General features: G+C 33.5%; 3 protein-coding genes across 6 annotated transcripts; 2 read left to right on the top strand and 1 right to left on the bottom strand.

Annotated features, from left to right (window-relative positions):
- The first annotated feature begins 873 nt into the window (after positions 1–873).
- On the top strand, positions 874–5,326 carry LOC115705738 (uncharacterized). Its single transcript, XM_030633158.2, has 8 exons — positions 874–1,760; positions 1,847–2,020; positions 2,123–2,227; positions 2,372–2,479; positions 3,335–3,466; positions 3,765–3,902; positions 4,265–4,495; positions 4,777–5,326. Exons 1-8 carry the CDS (start codon positions 1,302–1,304, stop codon positions 5,191–5,193), a joined length of 1,764 nt encoding a protein of 587 aa, XP_030489018.2. The 5' UTR covers positions 874–1,301; the 3' UTR covers positions 5,194–5,326.
- Positions 5,327–9,244: 3,918 nt separating this feature from the next.
- LOC115706388 (kinesin-like protein KIN-14Q) lies at positions 9,245–14,636 on the top strand. 2 transcript variants are annotated; one of them, XM_030634025.2, is made up of 14 exons: positions 9,245–9,643; positions 9,728–10,158; positions 10,248–10,458; positions 10,550–10,626; positions 10,701–10,800; positions 10,889–10,987; positions 11,075–11,251; positions 11,376–11,661; positions 12,257–12,418; positions 12,508–12,723; positions 12,823–12,860; positions 13,019–13,182; positions 13,284–13,409; positions 13,539–14,636. In XM_030634025.2, the coding sequence occupies exons 1-14, from the start codon at positions 9,622–9,624 to the stop codon at positions 14,379–14,381; spliced, it is 2,952 nt and encodes a 983-aa protein (XP_030489885.2). In that variant the 5' UTR covers positions 9,245–9,621; the 3' UTR covers positions 14,382–14,636. The 2 variants fall into 2 exon arrangements, with proteins under 2 accessions (XP_030489885.2, XP_030489886.2); XM_030634026.2 differs by having other exon boundaries at positions 9,247–9,643; positions 9,728–10,152.
- Positions 14,637–17,224: 2,588 nt separating this feature from the next.
- Positions 17,225–23,058, bottom strand: LOC115703643 (endoplasmic reticulum oxidoreductin-1). Of its 3 annotated transcripts, none has more exons than XM_061112767.1 (10): positions 22,790–23,058; positions 21,480–21,611; positions 20,238–20,496; positions 19,764–19,874; positions 19,084–19,202; positions 18,441–18,545; positions 18,154–18,356; positions 17,890–18,013; positions 17,542–17,729; positions 17,225–17,430 (listed from the first exon to the last, which is right to left on the bottom strand). In XM_061112767.1, the coding sequence occupies exons 1-10, from the start codon at positions 22,964–22,966 to the stop codon at positions 17,412–17,414; spliced, it is 1,437 nt and encodes a 478-aa protein (XP_060968750.1). In that variant the 5' UTR covers positions 22,967–23,058; the 3' UTR covers positions 17,225–17,411. The 3 variants fall into 3 exon arrangements, with proteins under 3 accessions (XP_060968750.1, XP_030486741.2, XP_060968758.1); XM_030630881.2 differs by having other exon boundaries at positions 17,542–17,723; XM_061112775.1 differs by lacking the exons at positions 21,480–21,611; positions 22,790–23,058 and adding an exon at positions 20,673–20,758 and having other exon boundaries at positions 17,542–17,723.
- Positions 23,059–24,381: the final 1,323 nt, after the last annotated feature.

The raw sequence follows: 24,381 nt of genomic DNA, 5'->3' as shown, positions 1-24,381 counted from the left end.
GTTTTATATAATTAAGTGGGGAAGAGCATAGTACAAAGTAATTGACCTCCAATATTAATGGATTATAAATAAATAAATAGATATGTAACACTTTTCAATATATAAGTATATATCTTTTAATGTATATTGTATATATAATTGAGTTGTGTCATTTTTAACTAGATTTTAACAACGTTATTCGCCATTTAATTTAATTAAAATCTAATTATTTAAATTTAATCCAATCCAATTATCATAATTGAATTGGATTGGTTTTAGTTGATTACTCATCTTCCACATACTAGAGTTGAGTTGTTACACAATTTTCCTTGATAATGTTGGCTTGGTTGGCTTGATTTGAAGAATAATTGGAGCTAAGATAGGTAGATGAAGGAAATGGATCAACTTCTTGAATTAGTAAACTTTATGTTGAGAAACCTTAGTTTTTACACAATTAAGGATGAGGCTTATACAAGAGATGGATTCATGTATTAACATTGGAATTAATACTTGTCATACATGTAATCTTTAAAAATGAGTTATTACCTTCATTAGTTCATACGATATGAAGTTTGGAAACTGTTTAAGCAATAAGGTATCTGAACTAGTCTTTTTTTCTAAAAAAAAATTCACATTTAGACATCTTTAATTGCTCGTACTCTTAAATTCTTTATAAGAGCACTTTTTTTTTTTATTATTATTGAAGCATTTATATATTACATTACATAATTTGGGAGTCAAACTTAGGACCTCAAACACACATGCACTCTCTTATATAAGAGCACTTCTTAAATACTCTATAAGAGCACTTTTGACCCAGTAATTAACTTTTTAATTACTTCATGCACAACATTAAACTTTAGTGGTTTCCCTAAGATTACTTTTACCTGTATTTGACCTAGCGTTTTTTTTTGTGATATTAATCAACTACATTTTATTTAGATGGACATTTACTTATTAATTTTTTTTTTTTAATGAAGTTTTTGATGGAATTCTGTATGCGTATTTTATTTTTAAGTGCACATGTTATAGTTATTGACTTATTGTCCAATTTTTTTTATTTTATTTATTTTTATTTTTGATGGAAAGTGTTATTGTCCTAATTGATTGTAGAGGTTGGGCGCCAAGCTTAGAACCCCACCCTCGTACCCTTCCTCTTCTCTGTTTGTCTTATTATTTGTTGTTGCCACCTTTTACCTCAAATCATCAATCCATATTCTTTCCTTGTCTCATCTCATCTATAATCCAATTCGAACTAAAAACTCTAAAATACAAAAATAAAAAACAAAAATTTGGAGCTAAAAATAGAATCCAATCCATCCATGGCTCTTTCAGCCTTCAAATCCTCATCTAGAAGAAACAATATCACAACTCCTCCTTCTTCTTCTTCTTCAACAATCCCCAACAACAATGGCAGACGCACCCCTGATATTTCAGCCAAGAGACAAGCCGCAGCTCGGAGATCCAGAAGCGTCAGCGCCTTATCCAGGACTACCTCCGACTTCTCAAACGCCTCCATTGATTTCCTCAACAAGAGAGACAACCCTCTATTCTCCGCCACTCCTTCCCCTCCGGACCTCGATAACCCCGCTCCCACCGACTCCAGGCCGAGCACCGTCTCCGCCGATAGTCGGAGGGGACGATCGGTTTCTAGGAATGACAATGCTTCTTTGGGGGCAACCAAAGAGGTGGGTCGGACTCTGTCGAGGGTGGATACCGGTCGCCGCAATCGATCTGTGTCCAGATGTCCTGGTCCTAGGAAGTCTTACATGAATTCCGAGGTTTGGGCTTTGTGTTTTTTCATTTTCCTTTGGTGGGTAATACTGGGATTTGGGTTTTATATGTTTGCTGTTTGCACTTTGTGCAGAGTGAAGCTGAGCTAGAATGTAGTCCAGTGAAGAGTTTCGGGAGTAAGAATTTGAATTTAGATGAGACTAAACGTTTGGTTAGAACTGGAAGTACTGATCAGTTGAAAGGTCTAAGGACATGGTCTAGTCAACATTCTGACATAGAGCCCTCACATGATTCTGGTGTGAGTTTGGTATGAAAAAAAGGCAAACTCACTTTCTAAATTTGCAAGATGTAGTTTTTCTAAATTTGGATGTGAAAATGTTTTTGGTTTTTGTATGTGTTTTATTTTCAGTTTTCTTCACATCCAAAAACTTCTAGGGGAGATGGAGCTTCCTCCACGAGCTCTTTGTTGGGAGTTGAAGAGAAAACCATTAAAGCAGTGTGTGAACAGATGAAGGTAACTTTTGTGGTGTTTCTTCATTAATGTGTTAGAAAGGGTATTTTGCAGAATGATTTATTAGGTCTGAAAGTACATTGCTTTAGTTTTTTTTTTTTTTTGGGAAACGATGGGCTTATACTTTTATGCTTTAATTCACAACAGTCAGACCGGGATTCTTTGGATGGTGATGCTTCTACTGTTGGTATATATGAAACTGTACGATCTGAAGTGAGGCGTGCTATATCTGAAATCCAAAATGACCTTGAAAAAGTATGTTTTCTCCTTCCCTTATCTTTAAGTAACAAATGATTCGGTGCATAGTTTATTGAAAATGCGTGAAGTTCAACATATAAATTTGGCAATTGATCACCTTCGATACTCCACCTCCACTCATTGTTCAAGTATTTAGCATTTCAAATATTTACATATTAGTTAATCTTCTAATTTTTTTATATATAGTTGCCAAGATTCCAATTTAGTAAAAAAGGATTGTTCTTATTATAACTTTTGAGATATTAATAAAATGAGGTTCATGTATGGTTTTGAAGAAGTATTATCTCACTCAAGATTCATAAATGGCAATTGATCACTTTCCAATAATCCATAGTTGTTCTAGTTTCTATTTTTTTTAAACATAAAATGAATTTCATTAAAAGGCCCAAGAAGCCACAATGCAAGTTTACAACTCTAGGTTTAAGGCTAAACATAGATCTGTAGGCCAGGCTGCCACACTTTTGCGCTCTCTAGAGAGAGAACTAACTTAGGAAGGGAGTCGTGTAGAGAATTAACCATTATACTGCAATGCACATGAACAGGGAATACCATTTTCTGGCAATGCAATTTTCTTTTGTAAAAGGTTATTCAACAAGAAAAGGAAAAATGACAGAAGAACTAATTGTTAACCTCATGAGAATAATTGTTGAAAACATCTTATGTTGATTTAGTTTCTTAGCTTGAATAAATTAATTATTGCTTATAAGGACATCCATTGTGGCTGTTGCTTACTAGTTATGGCAGTGTAATGCTGAGGTAGCCAGCCAGTTTTGAGGTCTGTTAGCTTCTCAATTAATATAAAGTGTGGACACACTTGATATTATTCCTTTTTAATATTTTCAATCTTTTCAGGCGATCAGAAGGAGTAATACATCTTCAATCGTTAATTCCAACATAACTGATATTCCTCCTGATCTGGTAAATCCAAGTGCAGTTGAATTAGTTTCAGATATAAGAAGAGAATATGCTGAAAAACTTGAACAGGTATTTTCTCTTGCTGTTTTTTCTTCAAACGGGGAGTTGTTAACCTGGATTACGTGTTATACTGAGTGGTTCAAGTCTAAAATTTTGAATTATACCTTCTCAACTTAAACAACTAAATTTCACAACAGAAGTAGATAAATGATTGAATACTTATTAGTTATGAGTGAGTGCGTGTGATTAAGCTTCATTTGGGAAAAAATGGCTTGTTTTTGCTCACATTAGGCTTCTTGTTCCTCTTGCTATCTCTCTTGCTAGACTGCTATAGTATACCACCATTTAAACTTTCCTGAACTTGCAGTCCAAGGAACGGGCTAGACAACTTCGAGGAGACCTGGCTGTAGAGGAACACCGTGGACAAGAGTTGAGCAGAATCCTAAAGGAAGTACTTCCAGATCCCAAGATCTCCAATGTGCCAAAGTCTCGTCCAGGAAGAAAAGTAGGTCCCATTTATTTATTTGATAAATATTTTGGGGGGTATGTTGGAATGTATATTAAATGTTTCACAATAGCTAAGTAAATAATTGGGTTTATATGTTGACAACTTTGTATAGAAACATTTTCACTATAAGTCATCTATTTTCATCTTTATTGCATCATCTAGTTAATTGTTATGACTTCATGCTTTACTTGTATCAAAAAATTCAATTTTCTTTATTAACTACCGATTATTGGTTAGAGGTTTCCTTATTTGCTTGTTCAAGAAGATAGTGGGTTAATGTATCTTGCTAGGAGTTTTTAGTTGTGTTTTTTTGCCTACTTTAACCCCAAACAAACTATTACTGACTATAATTATTACAGACCAGCATTGAAAGAAGAAAGATGTCCAAACGTCTAACTGAAGAGGCCATGTCTTACTTCGATGAGTGTGTATCTCTATCCACATTTGATAGTTCCGACTTTTCATCACCCGAAGACCCACCTGTCAACATAGTTGGTTGTACTCCTATGGACAATAGTGTATCCCCACTCCAAGCAAGCTCAAGTGCCTCGGTCACCAATTTCTCCAGCAGTTTTTTCAAGGATAAACAGGTTGGTCTCAAAGTTAGTGTTATGCTTTCTTTTTGAAAATTAAATTTCTGAATTGTTGCCACAGATATATTTATCAATACAGTATCACAAAATGCATTATCTCATGCTATGACTAATCATTTATGGCATCCCCTCTTCTTTGAAAGAACAATGGCAGAACGATTTTAAGGCATCCCTTTTTGCATGATGATATTTTAATAAAATTAAAGCAAAAGCTGCAAAACCATTTGTGTTGTGGATTAGTGAAACACGTTCATTGGAATTAATGATTGTTCTTACAGGAATCAAGCATTCAATATCAGACTATAAATAGGCATGAGGCTGCAGACCAAATGGCCAGCAGTAGCCATATGGATTCCACCTTAGATCAGTCTAGTCCTACAGGCATCAATGAGGGAAGGGGTTGGAAATCCCAATCCCATTTTTCTTTTGCGCGAAAGGCAACAGAAACTCCTGAACTTCAACAGGACATTCAGAAGTACATTAGAAATTCCGAAAAAGGCGTCAAGAAGGGTGACATAAATTCACAATTTGTGAGATCGAATGGTTGCGACTTGGGCGAGTATGAATTGCAGGCTGCCTCTCAAAGCTTTGTGTTTGACAGAATGGTCATGAGAAACAGAATAGAGTCTGGCAGCTTGCTACTCTGTAATGGTGGTATCCCCCTTCCATTTTCTCCTTTTGCCTCTTTTGTTTAATTAATTTAGGGCTGCCTCTGAATGTTTATACTTGTATAATACGGAAGGGATGCTGAGAATGAAATTAAAAAAAAGATAATTTTATAAATACCGAAAAACAACAAAAAAAAAATTTATATTTTTTTATAGGTAATTATGATTTTTTTTTAATATTTTTATGGATTTTTTTTTCTTATAGACTATTGTTTTTAGGTTGTTTTAAAAAGGACCTTGTTTACATGTTTTTACGTTGTGGAAATACGGTACCATGAAAATAACGTGTTTTTTTTTTTTTCTAAAAAATACAAATTCGTAAAAATGTAAAGATAAAAAAAAGTCTTTAAAAATGTAAAAAAAAAGTCCATTTATAAGTATTTTGTTTTTTTTTTAAAAAAAAAAAAAACCAAAAGGATGGTGTAAAACTCAATCAAGGCACAACACAACCTCATTTTCTTTATTCATTTATTTATATTTGAAAAAAATTTAAAAAGATCACTTGGAATTACACCTGGGCTGGGAGAAGGTTTGAAGGATAATAAAGTTTGAGTAAGTAATTTGTAGTAAAAATACAAGAGTTTAATTTTTAGTTGCAGATAGTTAAGTTTTATTAAATTTTAATTTTTGAGTAAGGATAATTTTTTACGGTAATAATACAAGTTATAATTTTAGAATTTTTGTAAGTACTTGACTGTTAGGTGTCAAGTTAATGATCACATAACAGTCTCTAGTGGCTTAAGTTATTAATGACTTCAGAAGTTTAAAAAATATAATTTAAGTATTTATTTGCAACCGAAAATTAAACATAAATATTTATACTGCAAATTACTCTTTTGAGTAATATGTCAAGTCAACGATTTAAGGCTTAATTTGTCAAAAATTTAGAAACTGTACTCTACTACTAAAGGAATGTTTAAATTTATCCAAATGCCAACACGGTTTACTCCTACAAGTATCAACATTTTTGTTAATTTCCCCACTTTCCCCTTTTGTTTATTATTATTAGATTTATCCTCCTTAAATTAAAATCTCTGTAGAGTTTTGTCCTTGAATTTTTTCATGTTGCGAAGATTCTTCTTGCAATTGCATTCTGGTAATTTATTTAAACAATTTATTAATATAACATTAATATAACGTTAATCAGTCTAATTCAAGAGTTTAGATAAAAAAATAAATACATAATTAGCAGTCTAATGATAAATTATAAGAGTATGTATGTACATTTTTAGAACTATTGTTTATATATAATGTTAATAAACTAGATTTTATGTAACTTAAAGTTATGAAATAAGTGTCAATACTACAATTATATTTGTAACTTATAGACACACAAGCAAATTATTATAAAAAAAATGAGAAGAATATAATTTGAGGAGGATATTGCAACGATTTGCATAGTTGGAGGGGATTTTTGCAACTGAGAAAAATTTAAGGATACAATTTTATAAATATCATAGTTGAAAGGATAAAAATTCTACTTATTCTTATTATTAATGCTATTTATGTGCGTATTAGTATTATTATTATCCTTTGTAGAAAGACATTTTTTTTTTATTATTGTGACAATCTTAAATTTACAAAGTATGGGAGGAGGAATTTTGCTGTAACTAACAAAATTGTCTTGCTAAGTGCAGGTTTAGTCTATCTATAAGGGAAATTTGAAATTTCATGCTTTAAATACCCTATAATTTTTCCCCTAAATGTATAATCATTAAAATTGGTCATATATGACCACTTTAATGATTTTCCTAAACTACCCCTCACATTTCAAACCATCTCTCTCTCTTCCTCTCTCTCAGCCAAACTAAGAACCCATCCCAAACCCACTCTCAGCCGACGCCACCCATCCCAAACCCACTCTCACCGACGACCGTCCACGGTGTACCCAGCTCCGGCGTCGACGTCAACCCCGAACCACCCAAACGCTGCACCCCATCTCAGCCCCCTTCTCTCTTCATCTCTTTCTAACCGCAAGAAAAAGAAAACCACTTGGTCCGATGGTCGGACCAAGTGGTTTTTTTTTTTTTTTTTTTTTTTTTTTTTTCTTCTTTAGAAAGAGATGAAGAGAGAAGGGGGGTCCGATGGGTCCGATTGGTCGGACCCAATGGTCCGACCATCAGACCTGGTGGTTTTTTTTATTTTTTTTAATTTTTTTTTCTTTCGGTTAGAAAGAGATGAAGAGAGAAGGGGGCTGAGATGGGGTGCAGCGTTTGGGTGGTTCGGAGTTGACGTCGACGCCGGAGCTGGGTACACCGTGGACGGTCGTCGGTGAAAGTGGGTTTGGGATGGGTGGCGTCGGCTGAGAGTGGGTTTGGGATGGGTTCTTAGTTTGGCTGAGAGAGAGAGGAAGAGAGAGAGATGGTTTGAAATGTGAGGGGTAGTTTAGGAAAATCATTTAAGTGGTCACATATGACCAATTTTAATGATTATACATTTAGGGGAAAAATTATAGGGTATTTAAAGCATGGAATTTCAAATTTCCCATCTATAATTGCAGCATTGAACATAAGACTTTTTTTCTAAAAAAAAACAAATAAACCAAGATTGAGTACTTATATTACAAACTCATGTGTCACTTTTATAGTTATAATATAAATGGTCTATTTTATTGGTAATAAACATATAAATATTATTTTTAAGAGCAACTCTAACGCAAAGTTTGCGGGAGTAGCTCGACAAGTTTTGCACCTTTTAAAGGTGCTCATGTAATTTTTTTTATAAAATAAAAATTATTAAATAGAATGTTTTTATAAATTTTTTGGGTACAAATAAAACACTCATATTCTCATTTTATCTAAAGTTTTCAAAATTTTTCAAATGATCTCAAAATGAATGACAAATTAAATAATTATGTACAACTTTGTGGACCACTCGTCGGGCCTAATAGGTAGTGTTATCATACTTTTTTAAAGGAATCGTGCGACGTGCATGACACTCTCACATCATATGACTCCATCTCGAAATCAAGACCTGTGTTCATGCCGAATTTTTTTAGAATTGTTTAGCATTAGAGTAATTTTAGAAGTAAAGCAGCTTAAAATAATATGATTAAAAGAAAAAAAATTATATTTTGAAATGATATGAAGTTTGTTAATTCTTTTTAAAGTTACATAGATTAGAATTGCTTTAAGAATGCATATATATTCATAATTTATTATGAGACTATTATTTATGTATTTTGTTTTTTAGATTCTTGAATTAAATTAAATTAACATCATATTAGTGGCGCATCAATAAATTATTTAAAAAAAAAAGAACAAAATGTAATTAAAATTAGGGTAAATTGCGTCATACAACCTAATGTTTTAGATTTTATACACTTAAATACTTAATGTTTATTTTTGGAGGCAAAAATACATAATGTTACAATTCTCTTACACCGTTACTACTACTTCTGTTAACTTATCATAAATATAGACACATAGAGGGCTCAAATGCATTATATTTATTTATTTTATTTTAAAATTTAATATTTTTAATATAAAAAACTAAATACTACTTGTTTTAAAAAAAAAAAGAGAGATGCAATACTAAATTACCATAGTTGAGTGAACCAATGCAATATATGGAACATGATTATCGAATTGAAGTGCCAATATCATGTGAAAATTGTTATGAGAACTGGTTTTTTTTTGGAAGTAGTAGCATTTAATTTCTAATATTAAGAATATTAAGTTTTAAAATAAAATAAAAATAAATGTAATGCATCTGAACCCTCCACGTGTCTATATTTATGAGTTAATGGAAATATTAATAACAGTGTAAAAGAATTGTAACATTAGGTATTTTTGCCTTAAAAAATAAACATTAAATATTTAAGTGTATAAAATCTAAAATATTAAATATTTATGCCGCAATTTACCCTTAAAATTACAATAACTTTTATAATTCATAAAGAAATGTACGAATCTTATTTATAGTTATGAAAAGTGGATCCAATATTTTGGTGGTAGTTGCTTTTTCGAAAAGTAGTTGGTAAGATTTTATACCTAGTACATGCAAGTGAAAAAAGAATTAGTTATGCCAATGCTTACGACTTGTGTTATTATATTATTAACAAATAAAAAATAATAATGTTGTCTTCCTCTAAAAAAAGAATCCAAGAACAAAAAAAGAGGCGGGGCAGGCAAAGGCAGGGCAGCCCGGTCCTAAAATTTCAAAATTCAAAAAAAGAAAAAGCAACGGTCAGTTTGAGTGAGTCATTGCATACTGAATGAATGCACACATTAACAAAATCAACGCCAGTTTTTTGCTTTCTTTTCCTTTTTTATTACCATTATCTCTTTTTCCTTTTATCAACAAATTCAAACACCACCCAATTCAAATACACCCATTTTCTCATTTCTCCACTGATTTTTCTTCACATGGGTCATCATCATCTTCTTCTCTAATCTGCTTTATCTTGCTTTGACCTTGACCCATTTCACCACCGCCATCCCAATCTTTTCAGCAATGGCGGATCTTGATTCTCCAGGTAAGGTTTCTGATTTTATTATAAAAAAAGTCCGAAAATTTGTAGAATAAACCTATTAATTTTGATTGGGTTTTTGTCTTTCAGTGTCAGGGCGATCTGAGACTGGATTTTCTCTCACTACTCCTCATTTGATTATTGGCGAACAATCACCTGAGTTACCTCATGAACCACAAATGAATTATCTGGATTCCCCTGAGTTTTTGGACAATAATTGGCATCAGAAGTTGGGAGCTTCGGTAGAATTGTCTTTAGAGAACGGCATTGATGAATCTCAAGTTAAGAACACTCATAAAACCCCATCTGTGAAGTTTTCCACAATATGTCAAACTTTTGAACAGGAATTATCTCCCGAAGCTTCTTTTGAGCTCCCTCCCCCACCCAAATTCGAGGAAAACTCGCTGGAAGATTGTTTTCCTGTTACAAGCACTGGTGTGGGATGTAGAAATGGCGAGGCTTCGTACATAGGTGATGGTGGTGTACCTGAAATAGAAGATATCCAGTCACCAATGGTAAAGGTTCGCTTACACATTTTTGCGGTATGGCTTCACTTGATCAGGAAGATTAGAATGGTTGAGAAGTTTTTACCATTATGATTTTGTTTCAGGATATTTGTGATTCCGAGGTTGAAGGAGACTATAAGAAGCTGCTAAAAGATTATCACTCTCAGAGAAAGGAATTAGAGGAAATGAGGATACTGTTAGAGGAGCTTAGGAAGGAGAATCGTGCAAAGAGTGGAGAATGCAATGAAGCCTGGAAGTCTTTAAAGGAACTCCAGAATGAGCTCATGCGCAAATCAATGCATGTCGGATCTTTGGGTATGGACTTATCACTTATTTTTTTGTTACTTAAGAGAGCCTCTTCAATCGAGCTATCCATAATTGGGCGTTGATTTTGGTCTTTTGACAGCTTTTGCCATAGAGGGACAAGTTAAGGAGAAGGGAAAATGGTTCTCTTCATTAAGAGATTTGACCAGAAAGCTAAAGGTAATGAAACTAAAAAGACGATGTCTAATTAAATTTCAAAATAGGCACTCTATTGACAATTTTCCATTCAACAGATTATGAAAATGGAACAAATTAAGCTTGCGGAGGAGGCATCTGCCTATAAAAAGTGCCTGGTGGATATGAAAGAAATGAGTTCTACTATTAACTTTACTGGTAAGTTGCTAAACTCAATTGGAAAGTGAAAACAACACAGATTAAAATGTTTCTGTATAAACTTTAATTGCTTATATTTATCTGCCAGTTAATCAGCAAATAGATTTGAATGAACACCTTAAGGCCAAATTTGTTGAAGGAGCCAAAGAAAGGAAAGAACTTTATAACAAGGTGTTAGAGCTGAAAGGTAAGTCTTATATTTGATTTTAAATCTAAGTTTTAGATTTGTTGCAGTTGAAGAAGAGTTGTTGACAATCAAGTTTGCTGTTTTTAGGAAACATAAGGGTCTTTTGCCGCTGTAGACCCCTCAACACTGAAGAAATTGCAGCAGGTGCTTCAGTGGTTGTTGATTTTGAATCTGCTAAAGATGGTGAGCTCATTGTAAAGCCAAATGGGGTTGTGAAAAAGACCTTCAAGTATGATTCTGTATTCTGCCCCCAAACAGACCAAGGTACAGAAATTATGATATGGGAGAAATTATTTACTTGCATTTTAAAACTATTTGAATTTTGTAATATGTTTGCCTACTCTATGCTGTCCTTTCCAAAATTAATCTAGGTCTTTGTGTTGCGCAGCTGATGTCTTCAAGGATACAGCTCCATTTGCAACCTCAGTTCTGGATGGATACAATGTCTGCATATTTGCTTATGGACAGACTGGGACTGGTAAAACGTTTACCATGGAGGGTACAGAAAAAGACCGGGGAGTAAATTTTAGGATTCTCGAGGAACTGTTTCACATAATTAGAGAGCGTCAAAAGCTGTATCGATATAGTGTATCTGTAAGTGTCTTAGAAGTCTACAATGAGCAAATACGAGATTTACTTGGTTCAGGAAATCAGGCAGGAGCAACTGCAAAGAGGTAGGCCCATGTCTCTACTCATTTTGCTTCTATTACATTCCTCCATAGCACTCTTTACTTTTTAGATCAATAATCTTCTATGCATTTAGGTGAAAAGTTATCAATCAAGAAATATCATACAAAAATAACGTGGAGGCATGGCTCTCTGTTATTTGTTACTACTGTATGCATAATTCACAGCATTGTAAATTTTATCAAGGGACAAGAAGAGGAAATATTTGTATCCCTATGTTTTATATGTTCCATTTAGAAGGTCTAGGTATGAACCTGATTTTATAATGAGAACCAACTAGAATACATTATAATGTATGGCATTATATGCTTAGCAATTTAGCATTGCAGCTCTATCTTAGTTTCCAGTTTTTTTTGCTTGACGATCACTCTGTTTAAAGGACAAGACAGCTCATAAAATGAAAGTTTGTCAGTTGAGAATAACGTGATGTTTTCTTAAGCCAGTTTTCATAACTTTTCTTTCCTTGCTATTTCTTCACATTATTCCCTTGGCATTATGCCTCTTGGTGATACAATCTCATTTTTTTCACTTGAAAATTTGGGATTTTAAGATGACGTTTCACTGTTATACAATGCCTCCCAGGCTTGAAATAAGACAGGTGGGTGAAGGGATTCATCACGTGCCAGGGCTTGTTGAGGCGAATGTAAGCAACATGAATGAAGTCTGGGAAGTTCTTAAAACAGGCAGTAATGCAAGAGCTGTTGGCTCAACCAATGCCAATGAGCATAGCAGTCGATCCCACTGGTCCGTTTTTCTTGTTTAATATATATTGAAACTTTCAAATAACAAGCAAGCAGTATGATGTTAGATTATGATTTGTCTGCTTGATACAGCATCCACTGCGTGATGGTGAAGGGAGAGAATTTGATGAATGGGGAATGCATAAGAAGCAAGCTATGGTTGGTGGATTTAGCAGGAAGTGAGCGAATAGCAAAGACTGAAGTGCAAGGAGAGCGTCTCAAGGAAACACAGAACATAAATCGATCTCTTTCTGCGCTTGGTGATGTCATATCTGCACTTGCAACCAAAAGCCCCCACGTTCCTTTTAGGTTGTTGATAAGACACTTGTTTATTTACTTTAAAAACTGAATAAGGAATTTCTCTGTGTCTGTATTCTGTGCTTATTTTTGTTTTTCTGTACTTTGTAGGAATTCCAAGCTCACACATTTACTGCAAGACTCTTTAGGTACAATTTTTTAAGTTCAAGCAAAACGACTTAAATTTCTGACAAACTTAATTGTATCATGAGTTAGTTTACTTTTCTACTTTGCAATTTGGAAAGAGTAAACTTCTGTTCTATATTTTACAATGTAATTTCCTGATGGATGTCTGTACATTTTTTAGGAGGAGATTCAAAGACACTTATGTTTGTACAGATCAGCCCTAATGAAAGTGATTTGGGTGAGACTCTCTGCTCACTCAACTTTGCAAGTAGGGTAAGAGGAGTGGAGTTGGGGCCAGCAAAGAGACAACTGGACACTTATGAATATTTGAGATACAAACAATTGGTAAGAGTTGCTTGTTATTACTCTATTTTTTCTACATTGTAAATGGTTGACTTAACTAGGCAATGTCTAGCTTTAACATTTTGGAGTATTTTACATCTTAGGCTGAAAAAGCAAAGCTAGAGCTAAAGAGCAAGGACTTGCAAATCAAGAAGTTGGAAGAAACTGTACAGGGACAAGAAGTGAAGATAAAAGAGAGAGATTTTAGAAACAAAAGCCTGCAAGAGAAGGTAATATATTTGTAGTCGGTAAGCTTTTCTCCAGATTTTTGAATAGATGTTAAATCTAATTACAATCCACTACTAATTCCTTTCTACTTTGAATGTGCATTTTGTGTGCTATCAAAATCTATTTTTTAGGTAAAAGAATTGGAGTCTCAACTTCTAATTGAGAGAAAGCTAGCACGTCAGCATGTTGACACAAAGATAGCTGAGCAGCACATCAAAAATCAAGAAGAACATATTAAAGCACCAATCAGACCACCTCTTGGAAGTCGGCCATTGGGAAGTCTCAAGAATGTCAGTGACCCAACTACTGCTCCTGTCAAAGATCAAGATAATTCAATCCAGCCTCTTGTTGAAAAGAACAACAGCAAAGCCCAAACTCAAGTACCATTTCGTCCAATGAATGAATTTGTCAAGTATATTGATGCTACAGAAAAAGAGAACAACCCTGATATGGTTGAACAGTCTTTTCTGCCAAGCAGAACTGGAAGAGCTTCTATATGCCCTATAGCAAGGAGAATGCCAGCCTTACCAGCTCCAAGGCGCAACTCTCTTATACCGCTTCCAAGCACTCCAAACACCACACAGCTCCCGCTTCAATTCTTACCATTGGCACCCTTTTCTGCTGATAAGAAGGATGATATAGATGATCCTGAAGCCAACTGCTTGCCTAGACAGACACCTTGTGACAGTCCAAAAGCAACTATAACTAAGGCTGGCAGTAGGAAGATAAGCAGCATACTAAGGCGAAGCATCCACAAGAGAATTCAACCAAAATCTCCAACACAACACATGAAAAGAGGTGTAAACGTTGGAATGGAGAAGGTTAGACTCTCTATTGGTAGTCGAGGGAGGCTAGCACAGAGAGTATTGCTCAGCAATGGTCGAAGACCGGGATCTAAAGGGATGCAAAAGCAGACTCAGAAGGAAAAAGAAAAGGAAAGAGGATGGAATATAGGAACAGTAGGAAGAGGATGACATAGATAAATATGATTTTTATACAAAAATATTTATCGACTCTGACAAAAGATGGTTGATTATTCTTGTAGCGGGTATGCTGCAATGTAATGTAGAGTGATGTGTTAATTTATTAGGATGTAGCTAATCATCCGACTCATATTATATGCATGAGTCATGACTCATGAATGTACAGAACTAGTAAGTTTGACAATTGTGTGTATTTTTTTCCTGACGCTTGACATTTTTTCTATGAGAAGAGGTTTTTTGTGTGCTTCTTTGGGAAAAGGCGTGACTAAACAGGTAGATCTACCAAGCATGGGAACTGAAATCAAGTCCAGTTACATGCTTTAAATTAGAACGATTTCATTCTTTCCCAAACAAGATCATTGTTAAAAAATTCCAATGCCCTGCTTATTTTGATCTAGTTTCATGATTATTTAATTTCAAAGGGGTTTTGTTATTTTGTAAATTTAGTAATGTATCTTGAATAGTATGGAAAGTAAATATTGTTCATCAATTCACGTTCTTAATATTTGGAGAGGCATATAAGAGATTACGTTTTTGCTAGCCCAATTGTGCAACTTCCTTTGAACCTTGTCTATTATTCCCCCACAATATGAAGCTTTCCATTTAGTTGGCCTTAGATTCACCCCTAAATATTTCAAAGGGAATGAACCCTCTTCCATCCAAGCTACGTGTAAAAAATGTTGCTTACAATCATCTGTTATACTTCCAAAATATATTTGAGACTTTGAAGTTTGAACTATTAGCTGAGAGTTGCGTGAGGGCACAAAACTTAACAAAAGCCTCTTGAATAATACCAATCGAATTCACATTGCCCTTACTGGAAATATCCAGGTCATTAACAAGGCATAGGTTAATAAGCTTCATCAATTTGCACATTGGGTGAAACCGGAACCCTTAGAATGGGAAGCATGGCTAGGCAAACGAGTGAGATACTCCATCACCAAGACAAACAAAAGGCATAAGATAGGATCTCCTTGACGAAGATCTTTTTGACCTTTAAAAGAACCATACAGTCAACATTAAAGTGTAAGAAGTACCTCGCAAGCAAATCACGATTCAAGTGATGAACTTGGAAGGAAAGCAAAGTCCTTTGAGTGAATCAGCCACAAAATCCTAATTAAGTGTATCATAAGCTTTACTAAAATCAATTTTCATCAAACACCGAGCTAAAATGTTCTTCCTAGTGTAGCCTTTAAGCAAGTTTTGAAAGATAAGAATGTTGTGCGCTAAAAATCTCTTTTTGATAAAAGCTTCTTGGTTGCTATGAATAAGGCACAGAAGCACCTCACTCAGTCTAGCGCATATCATCTTCGAGATACACTTGTATAAAGTGTTACAATAGGCAACAGGTTTATAATCCACATCCGAGGACAGAGCATTGGTTTTAGGGATCAAGGAAATAACTGTCTTGTTTAGCTCATTAGGAATGTGCCCCTCAATGAAAAAAGATAAGATAGAAAAAGTTATTTCATTACCAAACTCATTCCATATCTCCTTGAAGAATCCAACACCATACTCATCCAAACCAGGACTATTGATTGAGTGGATACTAAACAGCGCATCCTTCACTTCCTTATTAGAAAAAGGTCTTATGAGCTGGAGTTGCTGGTGCAAATTGAGCTTGGTAGCATACATAAGGAAGTTTGAATTAATTTTTCTGGTAGTGAGCAAAATAGTGAGAAATGACTCGCATATAATCATCAACAATCTAACCATTTTCCATGCATGACGTAATATGATTTTGCTCATTCCTTTTCTTTATACTAGCATGAAAGTAGTTTGAATTTTCATCACCAAAGGGAAGACGTTCGGTAAATTAAAATTAATCTGAGCAACACGTTTGGTAAATTGTAAACTAGCATTAGTGGAGTTGCCTGTCAAGTTAGACTGGGCAATAATGAAATTGTCCTTAGCACTCTGAAACGCCAAGAAGATGTCCTTAATCTCTTTCCTGTTGAATTTCTTCAAACAATGCTTTAGCCAGTTGAACTTATCGACAATACCATTCAGACCCCTCCCATGAATTAACCTACACCAGTTCTGTATCGTAGTTTTCTTATAATCTGAATGACCCATTAAGTAATTGAGAAAACGAAAAACTTTGATACCAACCTTATCTATTTTTAACTACTTAACAGAGCAATAACAATGATATGAGCAAACTTCCCATTGCAAAAAAGCTTCAGTTGAGGGGAAAAGATCCAACTAACTCTCATTTGTGAACACCCTGTCCAACTTTGAGTAAATACGAATCCCAAGGCCATGTTTATTAGACCAAGTATAATGAGAACCTGAATATTTTAGAGCATCAACTTGGCCTAAGGCTAGTTATTTTGAGCATCTAAAATATCCAAGTGAGTCACTTGCCTGCCCCCACACCAGTCATCATAGTTAAATATAGCATTGAAGTCCCACACAATAATCCCAGAAGATTATTTTGAGTTTGTTGGAATAAATAAATAAATAAAGGTATAGAATTTCTAAAGATTAGTAACTTTAATATAATCACTGAAACCTTTTTAAATGAGATTTTAAAAAGCAACAAAAGTTGTTGTTATTTTATACTTTCCTAAAGCATTTTCTTTTCTTTCAGTTTTAGAAATCATATGGCATTTGAAAAAAAAAAAATTGGGGAAAAGTAGACCTATAAAAATGTGTTTTAGTCCCGTAACTTAATCAAAAAAGGAAAAAAGAAGGAAAGCTCACAGTTTCTTCACTTGTAAAAGGCCAACCATAGATAAGGGAACTGTATTAAAAGAAAAACGATCTGTTAACCCTGAGAACTGGGAGATTATTGAATTTCATGTAAGAAATATATTTGGCGAATTTAAGGATGTTTGTAAGATTTGGATTTCATTAAACTATTGTTCTTATAGTGTACAGTTGAAGCCTGATGACTCCATTTGTGTATGCTCTATAACCTCAAAATGGTCTCTTTTGTCCAAAATTTTGACTGCACCATATTTCCTCACTCATAAATGCGTATGTAATTATGTATACAAACATGTGCAGTTGACCTGGCTACAATTGCTTCCTAAATCTGCAAATGGCATATCAGCAAATTAGTTTTTTTTAGCTCCATTATGTTAATAGAGTACATTAGACATGTACAAAAATGACGACTAGCATGTGCATGCGGTATAAAACGTACCTAAGCCCATTGATCAACTTCCACATTCTTTGCCATGCGCTGTCATCGTATAAAGCAGGTTCAGTAACATGTCCAAAAATCTTTTCCACCGAGGGTCCCTTCTCGTGGACATACTTGACTGATTCAGAGAGACGGTTGAGCAGATTTAGCAAGGCAATCACTTCATTTCGTTGCAGCTGCAGCTGCAGCTGCAAAGAGAGAAACACGCGTCTAAGAAAGACAGACATTCAAAATCACCAGGATTAACTGGCACACTAACTATACTTTCGCTAAAATCAGAATTCTTGCGAGGGAATTGTTTCAAAATGAAGTTGTCAAGATCATTATAGAAATGCTTCAGGGGCTCACATGCTGAACTGGAGAGTTATGCCCGTCAATGGAAAAGAGAATCTTCAATGCTGTACCGAGACCAAGAACCTGAAGCTTTCCCCAGAGACGACACTTCTCACAGCCAACACAGTCCATCAATGCACTGCAATTTGTAGGTAAATTAGTTGCATGTGAATTGTGGGTACATGGATAACTTTATGCAGATTGTAGCATTAACGAATTAGATGATTAAGCATAGAAGCAAGCATAAGGTAGTAATAAGATAAAATGGTAGAGACAAACCTAATATTTCTGAATTGCTTCTGAATTTGTTGCTTTAGTTGAGGTCCACTTTGGCCTTGCCACAACTTTGCTTCATCAAATGGAAGAGGACATGCAGCTTGAAGTTTATGACTGTACAGTAGCTGCTTCATTAAAGACTGTGTTTTCAAGTCTTCTGAATGGTTACCAGTATCATACTCAGCCAGTTCCAGATAATCTGCTGCCTGCAACATGTTATCAAGAAGAAACTGACTAAGAGAATCAAGAAACGAATTTGGATTATAAGAAACGGGCCAACAAGTGCTCACTTTGGTCACGGCTCGGAGAACAAAAAGGAACGTGAAGTACAAATTCTGGACACGATCTGGGTACTTTAGAACACGTTGATATAGTATTTCCACATTTTCACCCCACTGAAACCATATCAATAAATAATATCATTCCATGAGATAATACGGATTTATTCTACTGTTTCTGTACATGACTCCTACTATGAAAAACAGAATTTATACGTGCACCTAAACTATTATGTGCTATCAATAAATTGAAGGAAAAAAAAAACACAATTTGATCATGTTTTCTGTTATGCAAAATGGTGACAGAAGATCGTGTTTAAAATGCAAAAAAGTAACTGGAGAAAAAAAAACACACACACTTTGATCATGTTTTCTGTTATGCAAAATAGTGACAAAGATCGTGTTTAAAATGCAAAAAGTAACTGGAAAAAAAATTGAGTGTAAAAAGGTGAGGCTTAACTTCCTAACCAACGAGCAATCCATTTTTAGTTTGAACAAGAAGGCCTCATATTAAATTGCTGAATGCATGGAGTATGAATTGATGACATTATTTTTGCAACAATCTTTATATCTTCCGAACATAATCACAACAACTAAAGTTGATGTCAGCATAGCTAAAACACCATGATTAATTATTATGAGGCAGCAGGAGAACCTGATTGGTAGTTTCATCCAAAAGGTAATCAGAAGCTATGTGGATTGTTATTGAAGTATGAAGACCAGATATTAATTTGTATAGTACTTTCTTTTCCGGACATATTTCTCCAGATGAATCTGTCAAATTACCAAAAAGTTAATAAATAAGAACAAGAAAAATATGAATTCTTCAATGTATTTATCAAATAAAAATGGTACACGACATCCATCCACCCACCCATGAATGACATTCGCTGATGGTTAAACCAACAACAACAGACAACATTTCACAGCATGTGCATTCACATATCACATTAGAATAAAGATACGCTAGATCAAAACCAGCATTTTCAATTTTCATATTTTATTCCTTCAAAAAGTATACCATCTATGTCTCAATTGACATATTAGAAATGTAAAATTTCTGGTTTAAAAATATTATGCAACAAGAGTTACAAGCTTACAGCAAACAACAGCAAAAATAAAAAAATTACTAGGAAAATTAATGGCATAATAATTGCAGAGAGATCAGGATATATTTTATACAAACATTCGTGCATATTCTTATGCAAAATAAATATATTAATGCTTGCTTGGATTAGTGAAAACATTAACTACTATGCAATCCTCACTTTGTTAAAAATTAAAAAATGTCCAATTCTGTCAAGTGGTTTGCAGATATCAACTGGTTCAACTTACATCTTGGGCAATTTTCAGAATATACTGCATCCCATATCCTTCTAGCTGATGGTCCAGTATAGCCCGTGAAACGTTCAGGGTTTAGTTGAAGGTTAACATAGGTCATCTCACCTGCAGATCAAACAGTGAGCAATTAATCTCTTAAATCCTTTTGATAAAGATAGCTATAGCACACTATAGTATATAATCCGTAAGGGAATACTGACATCCAGGAATGAATCACCACGCTGTAGCCATTAACCTCAACAATCTTTAGCGTATGTATTAGTGAATTCAAGCTCCTGGATCAGGAATTAGCTTATTGTCCTATCATCTATTGATGAAAACTCTTCAGTACTACAACTTTTGAAATTAAACATGAATTCTCTTCTTTCATCTAAACCTCTCTATTAGTTGCAGGGCAGCTTTTTTAGTATTCACGAATTTTAGAACAGATTAGCAACTAAGACTAGTACACAAAAATAGCGGAATTACCATTATCAGTTTCGTCATCATTTGTCCATGGGTTATCTGCAACTATCCAGTCTCTGAAAGCTCTACTATCTAAAGTACGATCCACAGTCGATTGTGGCTTTCCTTCTTGACACACTAAATCATCTGGTGAAAGCCCATTGGTCCAGGGTTTCTTAAAAGTTTCTGGAAATTCATTTTCTGGGCATTCACAGACACTACAGTCCCGTAGACGACACATTCCATCATCAGGCCAAAAAGGGCAGTCACACCATAACTTGACCTATCATATGAAACAATTGCATAAGTCCCAAATTGGAAACATGGATTATCATATTGTCAGTAAATTACAATGAGGTCAATTAAATGCAACTTTAAAATTCAAAATACTATTATGCTTTCTCTATAATGAAAAAAGAAAATCATCACATCCAATCAACTTGCAATTGGTGCGTTAACCTGAGAAAATAATTCTGTAAAATTAAGAACAAATGAAGTGCAAATCATGCTGCTAGTATTAAAGCCATACTGAATGATGCAAATTATGCACAAATAAAGTGCTTAATCATGTTGCCTTCTTAAGAATCACGGGGTTCCATCTCAAAACCAATTGGCAATGAGTGGAGTAGCCCATGTTGCTCAATTCTCTACCATTTATTTTATGTGACACAATGTCCACAATATTCCCCCTCAAGATGATGACTATTTTTTTGCTCATCAATCTTGAACCGTATCAGAGTGGATATGGTCCCTTCGGATATGATCACTTGCCCGCAAGGGATATGGCTTTGATACCATATTGAGAATCATGGGGTTCCATCTCAAAACTAATTGGCAATGAGTTGAGTGGAGTAGCCCATGTTGCTCAATTCTCTACCATTTATTCTATCTGGGACAATGCCCACAATACCTTCTAACCACAGTTGCCGTAGATCTTTAAATACTTGAAAAGAAAAGGATATGCATTGTAATTACTTCAGGGTATACCTGATTCTTCCTGCCAGGACACCTCAACCAATCTATTAAATAGGACACACACACACACATGACTCTCCATGGTATGATCCCGCATCCGATCCCAAATGCCATAACAAGAAATTTATGTTGGACAGTGAACTCAAACAAAAAGAGGTAGCAGAAAAGGCTTTTGAACAAAAAGGAGTTTAAGCTTGTAAAAGGAATATTAGCACATAATATATTAGAGCAAAATTATTAAAGGAAGGCGGGAAAAAGGTTGGAAAACAGTTATACTATGAGATATCAGACCTTAAAATACCGGAAAAAGGAGGTCGTCACAAGCTCTTGTAGCAGAGGGTGCAAAACTTCCCCATTAATACTATCTATTACTTCATAATCACAACAGCAGTCCTCAATCATGCCAGTATATTTGTTTTGACCCTGCATCAGGCACATGGATAAATAAGAAGTAGAATGACTACTACTGTAATATTTCAATCCTTCATGTTTCAGATTTCTTTTATTAATTTTATTGTATGAGACAAAGCTTGTATCAAAAAAGAATTACAAATTTAAAAGTGAACAGACTATCTACAGTAAAGAAATAAAGTTTTATGATGAAGTCAAAATATATAATTTTAATTCCTTCATACATCATATAGCCAAAGGGCAACCCAAACCCAAAGCTTAATTCTTTCCCATAAGCAGTCCACATTGTCTCCACTGTCCAGAAAAGTTCTCCTGTTTTCTTTCCTAGACAAGATAGTTTTTTTACTCTTTCCAAAACGACACTATCTCTATTTGACAACTTTGTTGCATACTCAAAACGTTGTCATCAGTTTCAATCATGTTAATAGTTAACTAATCCAAATGAAAAAAAAAAGGCTCTAAAACACAACAATTCAAGAGTATAATAGAAGCAACAATTTAGGTGGCGTTTGGTAACACTTTTTTTATCAGTTTTCTGTTTTTAAAAGTAGAAAAGTGAAAATATTTTTCAAAAACATGTTCTATAAAACTGTTTTTACTTTTCAATTTTATAATTAGAAATCAAAATTTTAAAAACAAAAAGAATCACTTTCAATATTTTTTTAAACAGTTTTTTTTCTTAATCAATCTTTTAGATTAGGACCAGGTCCGGACCCAAATCCCCTCCCTACGGCCCTGGCGCTAAACCCGACTTTTGACTTGAACCCGAATCCGACCCCGGACCTAGACCCGACTTAAATAAAATCAAAAAATAAAAATAAAAATAAACTTTATAGAACACACTTTTGTTTTCTGTTTTTAAAATTGAAAAACAAAAGTGGTTACAGAACACATTTTTGTTTTTCAAAAACAAATTTTTTAAAAACAAAAATTTTACTTTCATTTTGTGATTAAAAAATTAAAAAATAAAAGTGTTACCAAACGGCACCTTAGCAAATTCACATATTCATTCTAGACTTTAAGAAACCACTACAACGTGCTACATTTTAAGCATACTACTAGAAATGATGACTCAGTTCAAATATTACTGCATTACTAAATAAAACCTTAAGCAACATTGTCTGAATCTTCCGCAAAAAAAGACAAAATATGAAAATAAATTAAGAACCAAAGTAATAATTAGAGATTACCTGAGGACAGTGACAGGGTTTGGAATCCTTAATGAAGAAAAAAGGGAAATTGAGGTAAGGAGTTGTAATAGAGCTCAATGCTGAAGCTACGAACACAATCGCCAGGGCACACACAAATGTCCATCTCGACATTCTCGTCTTCCTCTTTCCATTCTCCTCCTCTTTCTTCTCCACCATATTTTTCAATTTTCGGACAAATTTTATGAACTGAAAAACTCGTCGATTTTCCCAGGAACCACATGTAATAATAATAAGGGCATTTTATATACATTATTTTAATTAATTATATTCATAAAAAAAAAAAAGGTAAATACTATTTTGGACCTTGGGTTTTGCAAAAGTTACAGATTGGACCCTGTATTTTGTTAAATGACAAAATAGACCCTGTATTTTTTAAAATAGTAAAAATAGGACCCTAAGCTTAATTTTTGACAACTTTTTTTTTAATACAACCAACTTGAAGACAATGCTTAATAAGAACAGATACAAAAAATGTAAACAGTTTTGTCATAGCACTTTTAGATCGGATTATAATTAAACTTTATTTTGACAAAAAATCAATTCAGGGTTCATTTTGTCATTTAACAAAACACATGGTCTAATTGGTAACTTTTGTAAAACAGAGAGTCCAAAATGGTATTTACCCAAAAAAAAAATTACAAACTATGTAAAGAAAAAATTATTATTATTTTCTCATACATTTTTATATATAATTAAAACTTTTTTTCAATTTTTTTTATAATATATATGGTAATAATTATTGATTATTATATATACAATAACATTAGTTAGGTATATTTTTATGTTTATAATTATAATAAATATACCAATAATATTAAATATTTTATATATGTATTTATTTTATTTTCTATATTTAATAAACAAAATAATAATATTCATATAAGTTTATTATATCACTTAATGTGTGTTATGTTTATTTTTAAAAAATAAATAATATATATAAAAAATTGTTTATTTATTTATTTATTTATTTTGTTTATTGTGTCATGTTTATTTTTTTTAATTAAATAATTTTTGGAGTTTATAAAGTTATGTTTGTTTATTTATTTCTGATGTAAGAATTATATTTCAATAGAAAATTCGTTCACTAACTCATTAGAAAATAATCAATATATAGAAACAATAGAAATAAAATATACTTATTTTAGTATAGTATAAATTGGTCATGTTTATTTTTAGGCTAATTAGGATTTTTGCTCCATGAACTATTCAAAATGTTGGATTTAAGAACTTTTGTCTAATTTCATTCAATTTTACTATTTCAATGATTGCTTATGTACTAAATCATGCTCCACAGATTTTGATATCTACCAAATTATGCCCCTTGAACTTTGATATGTACTAAATTATAGTCCCTGAACTTTCATCTATGTTAGACTTTTTTACTAAAATTAGAAAAAAATCCTTAAATCCAACAATTTCAATAGTTCAGGGGGCATGATTTGGTATATGTCAAAGTTCAGGGGACAAAAATCCTAATTAGCCTTATTTTTATGTTTACAATTATAATAAACATACTAATAATATAAAATACTTTGTATATATATGTTTATTTTGTTTTCTATTTATTA

This window comes from Cannabis sativa, chromosome 1, assembly GCF_029168945.1.
Source record: "Cannabis sativa cultivar Pink pepper isolate KNU-18-1 chromosome 1, ASM2916894v1, whole genome shotgun sequence".
Lineage (NCBI taxonomy): Eukaryota > Viridiplantae > Streptophyta > Magnoliopsida > Rosales > Cannabaceae > Cannabis > Cannabis sativa.
Note: the sequence above shows the minus strand (reverse complement) of the source record. Positions and strands in the feature narration are given on the sequence as shown.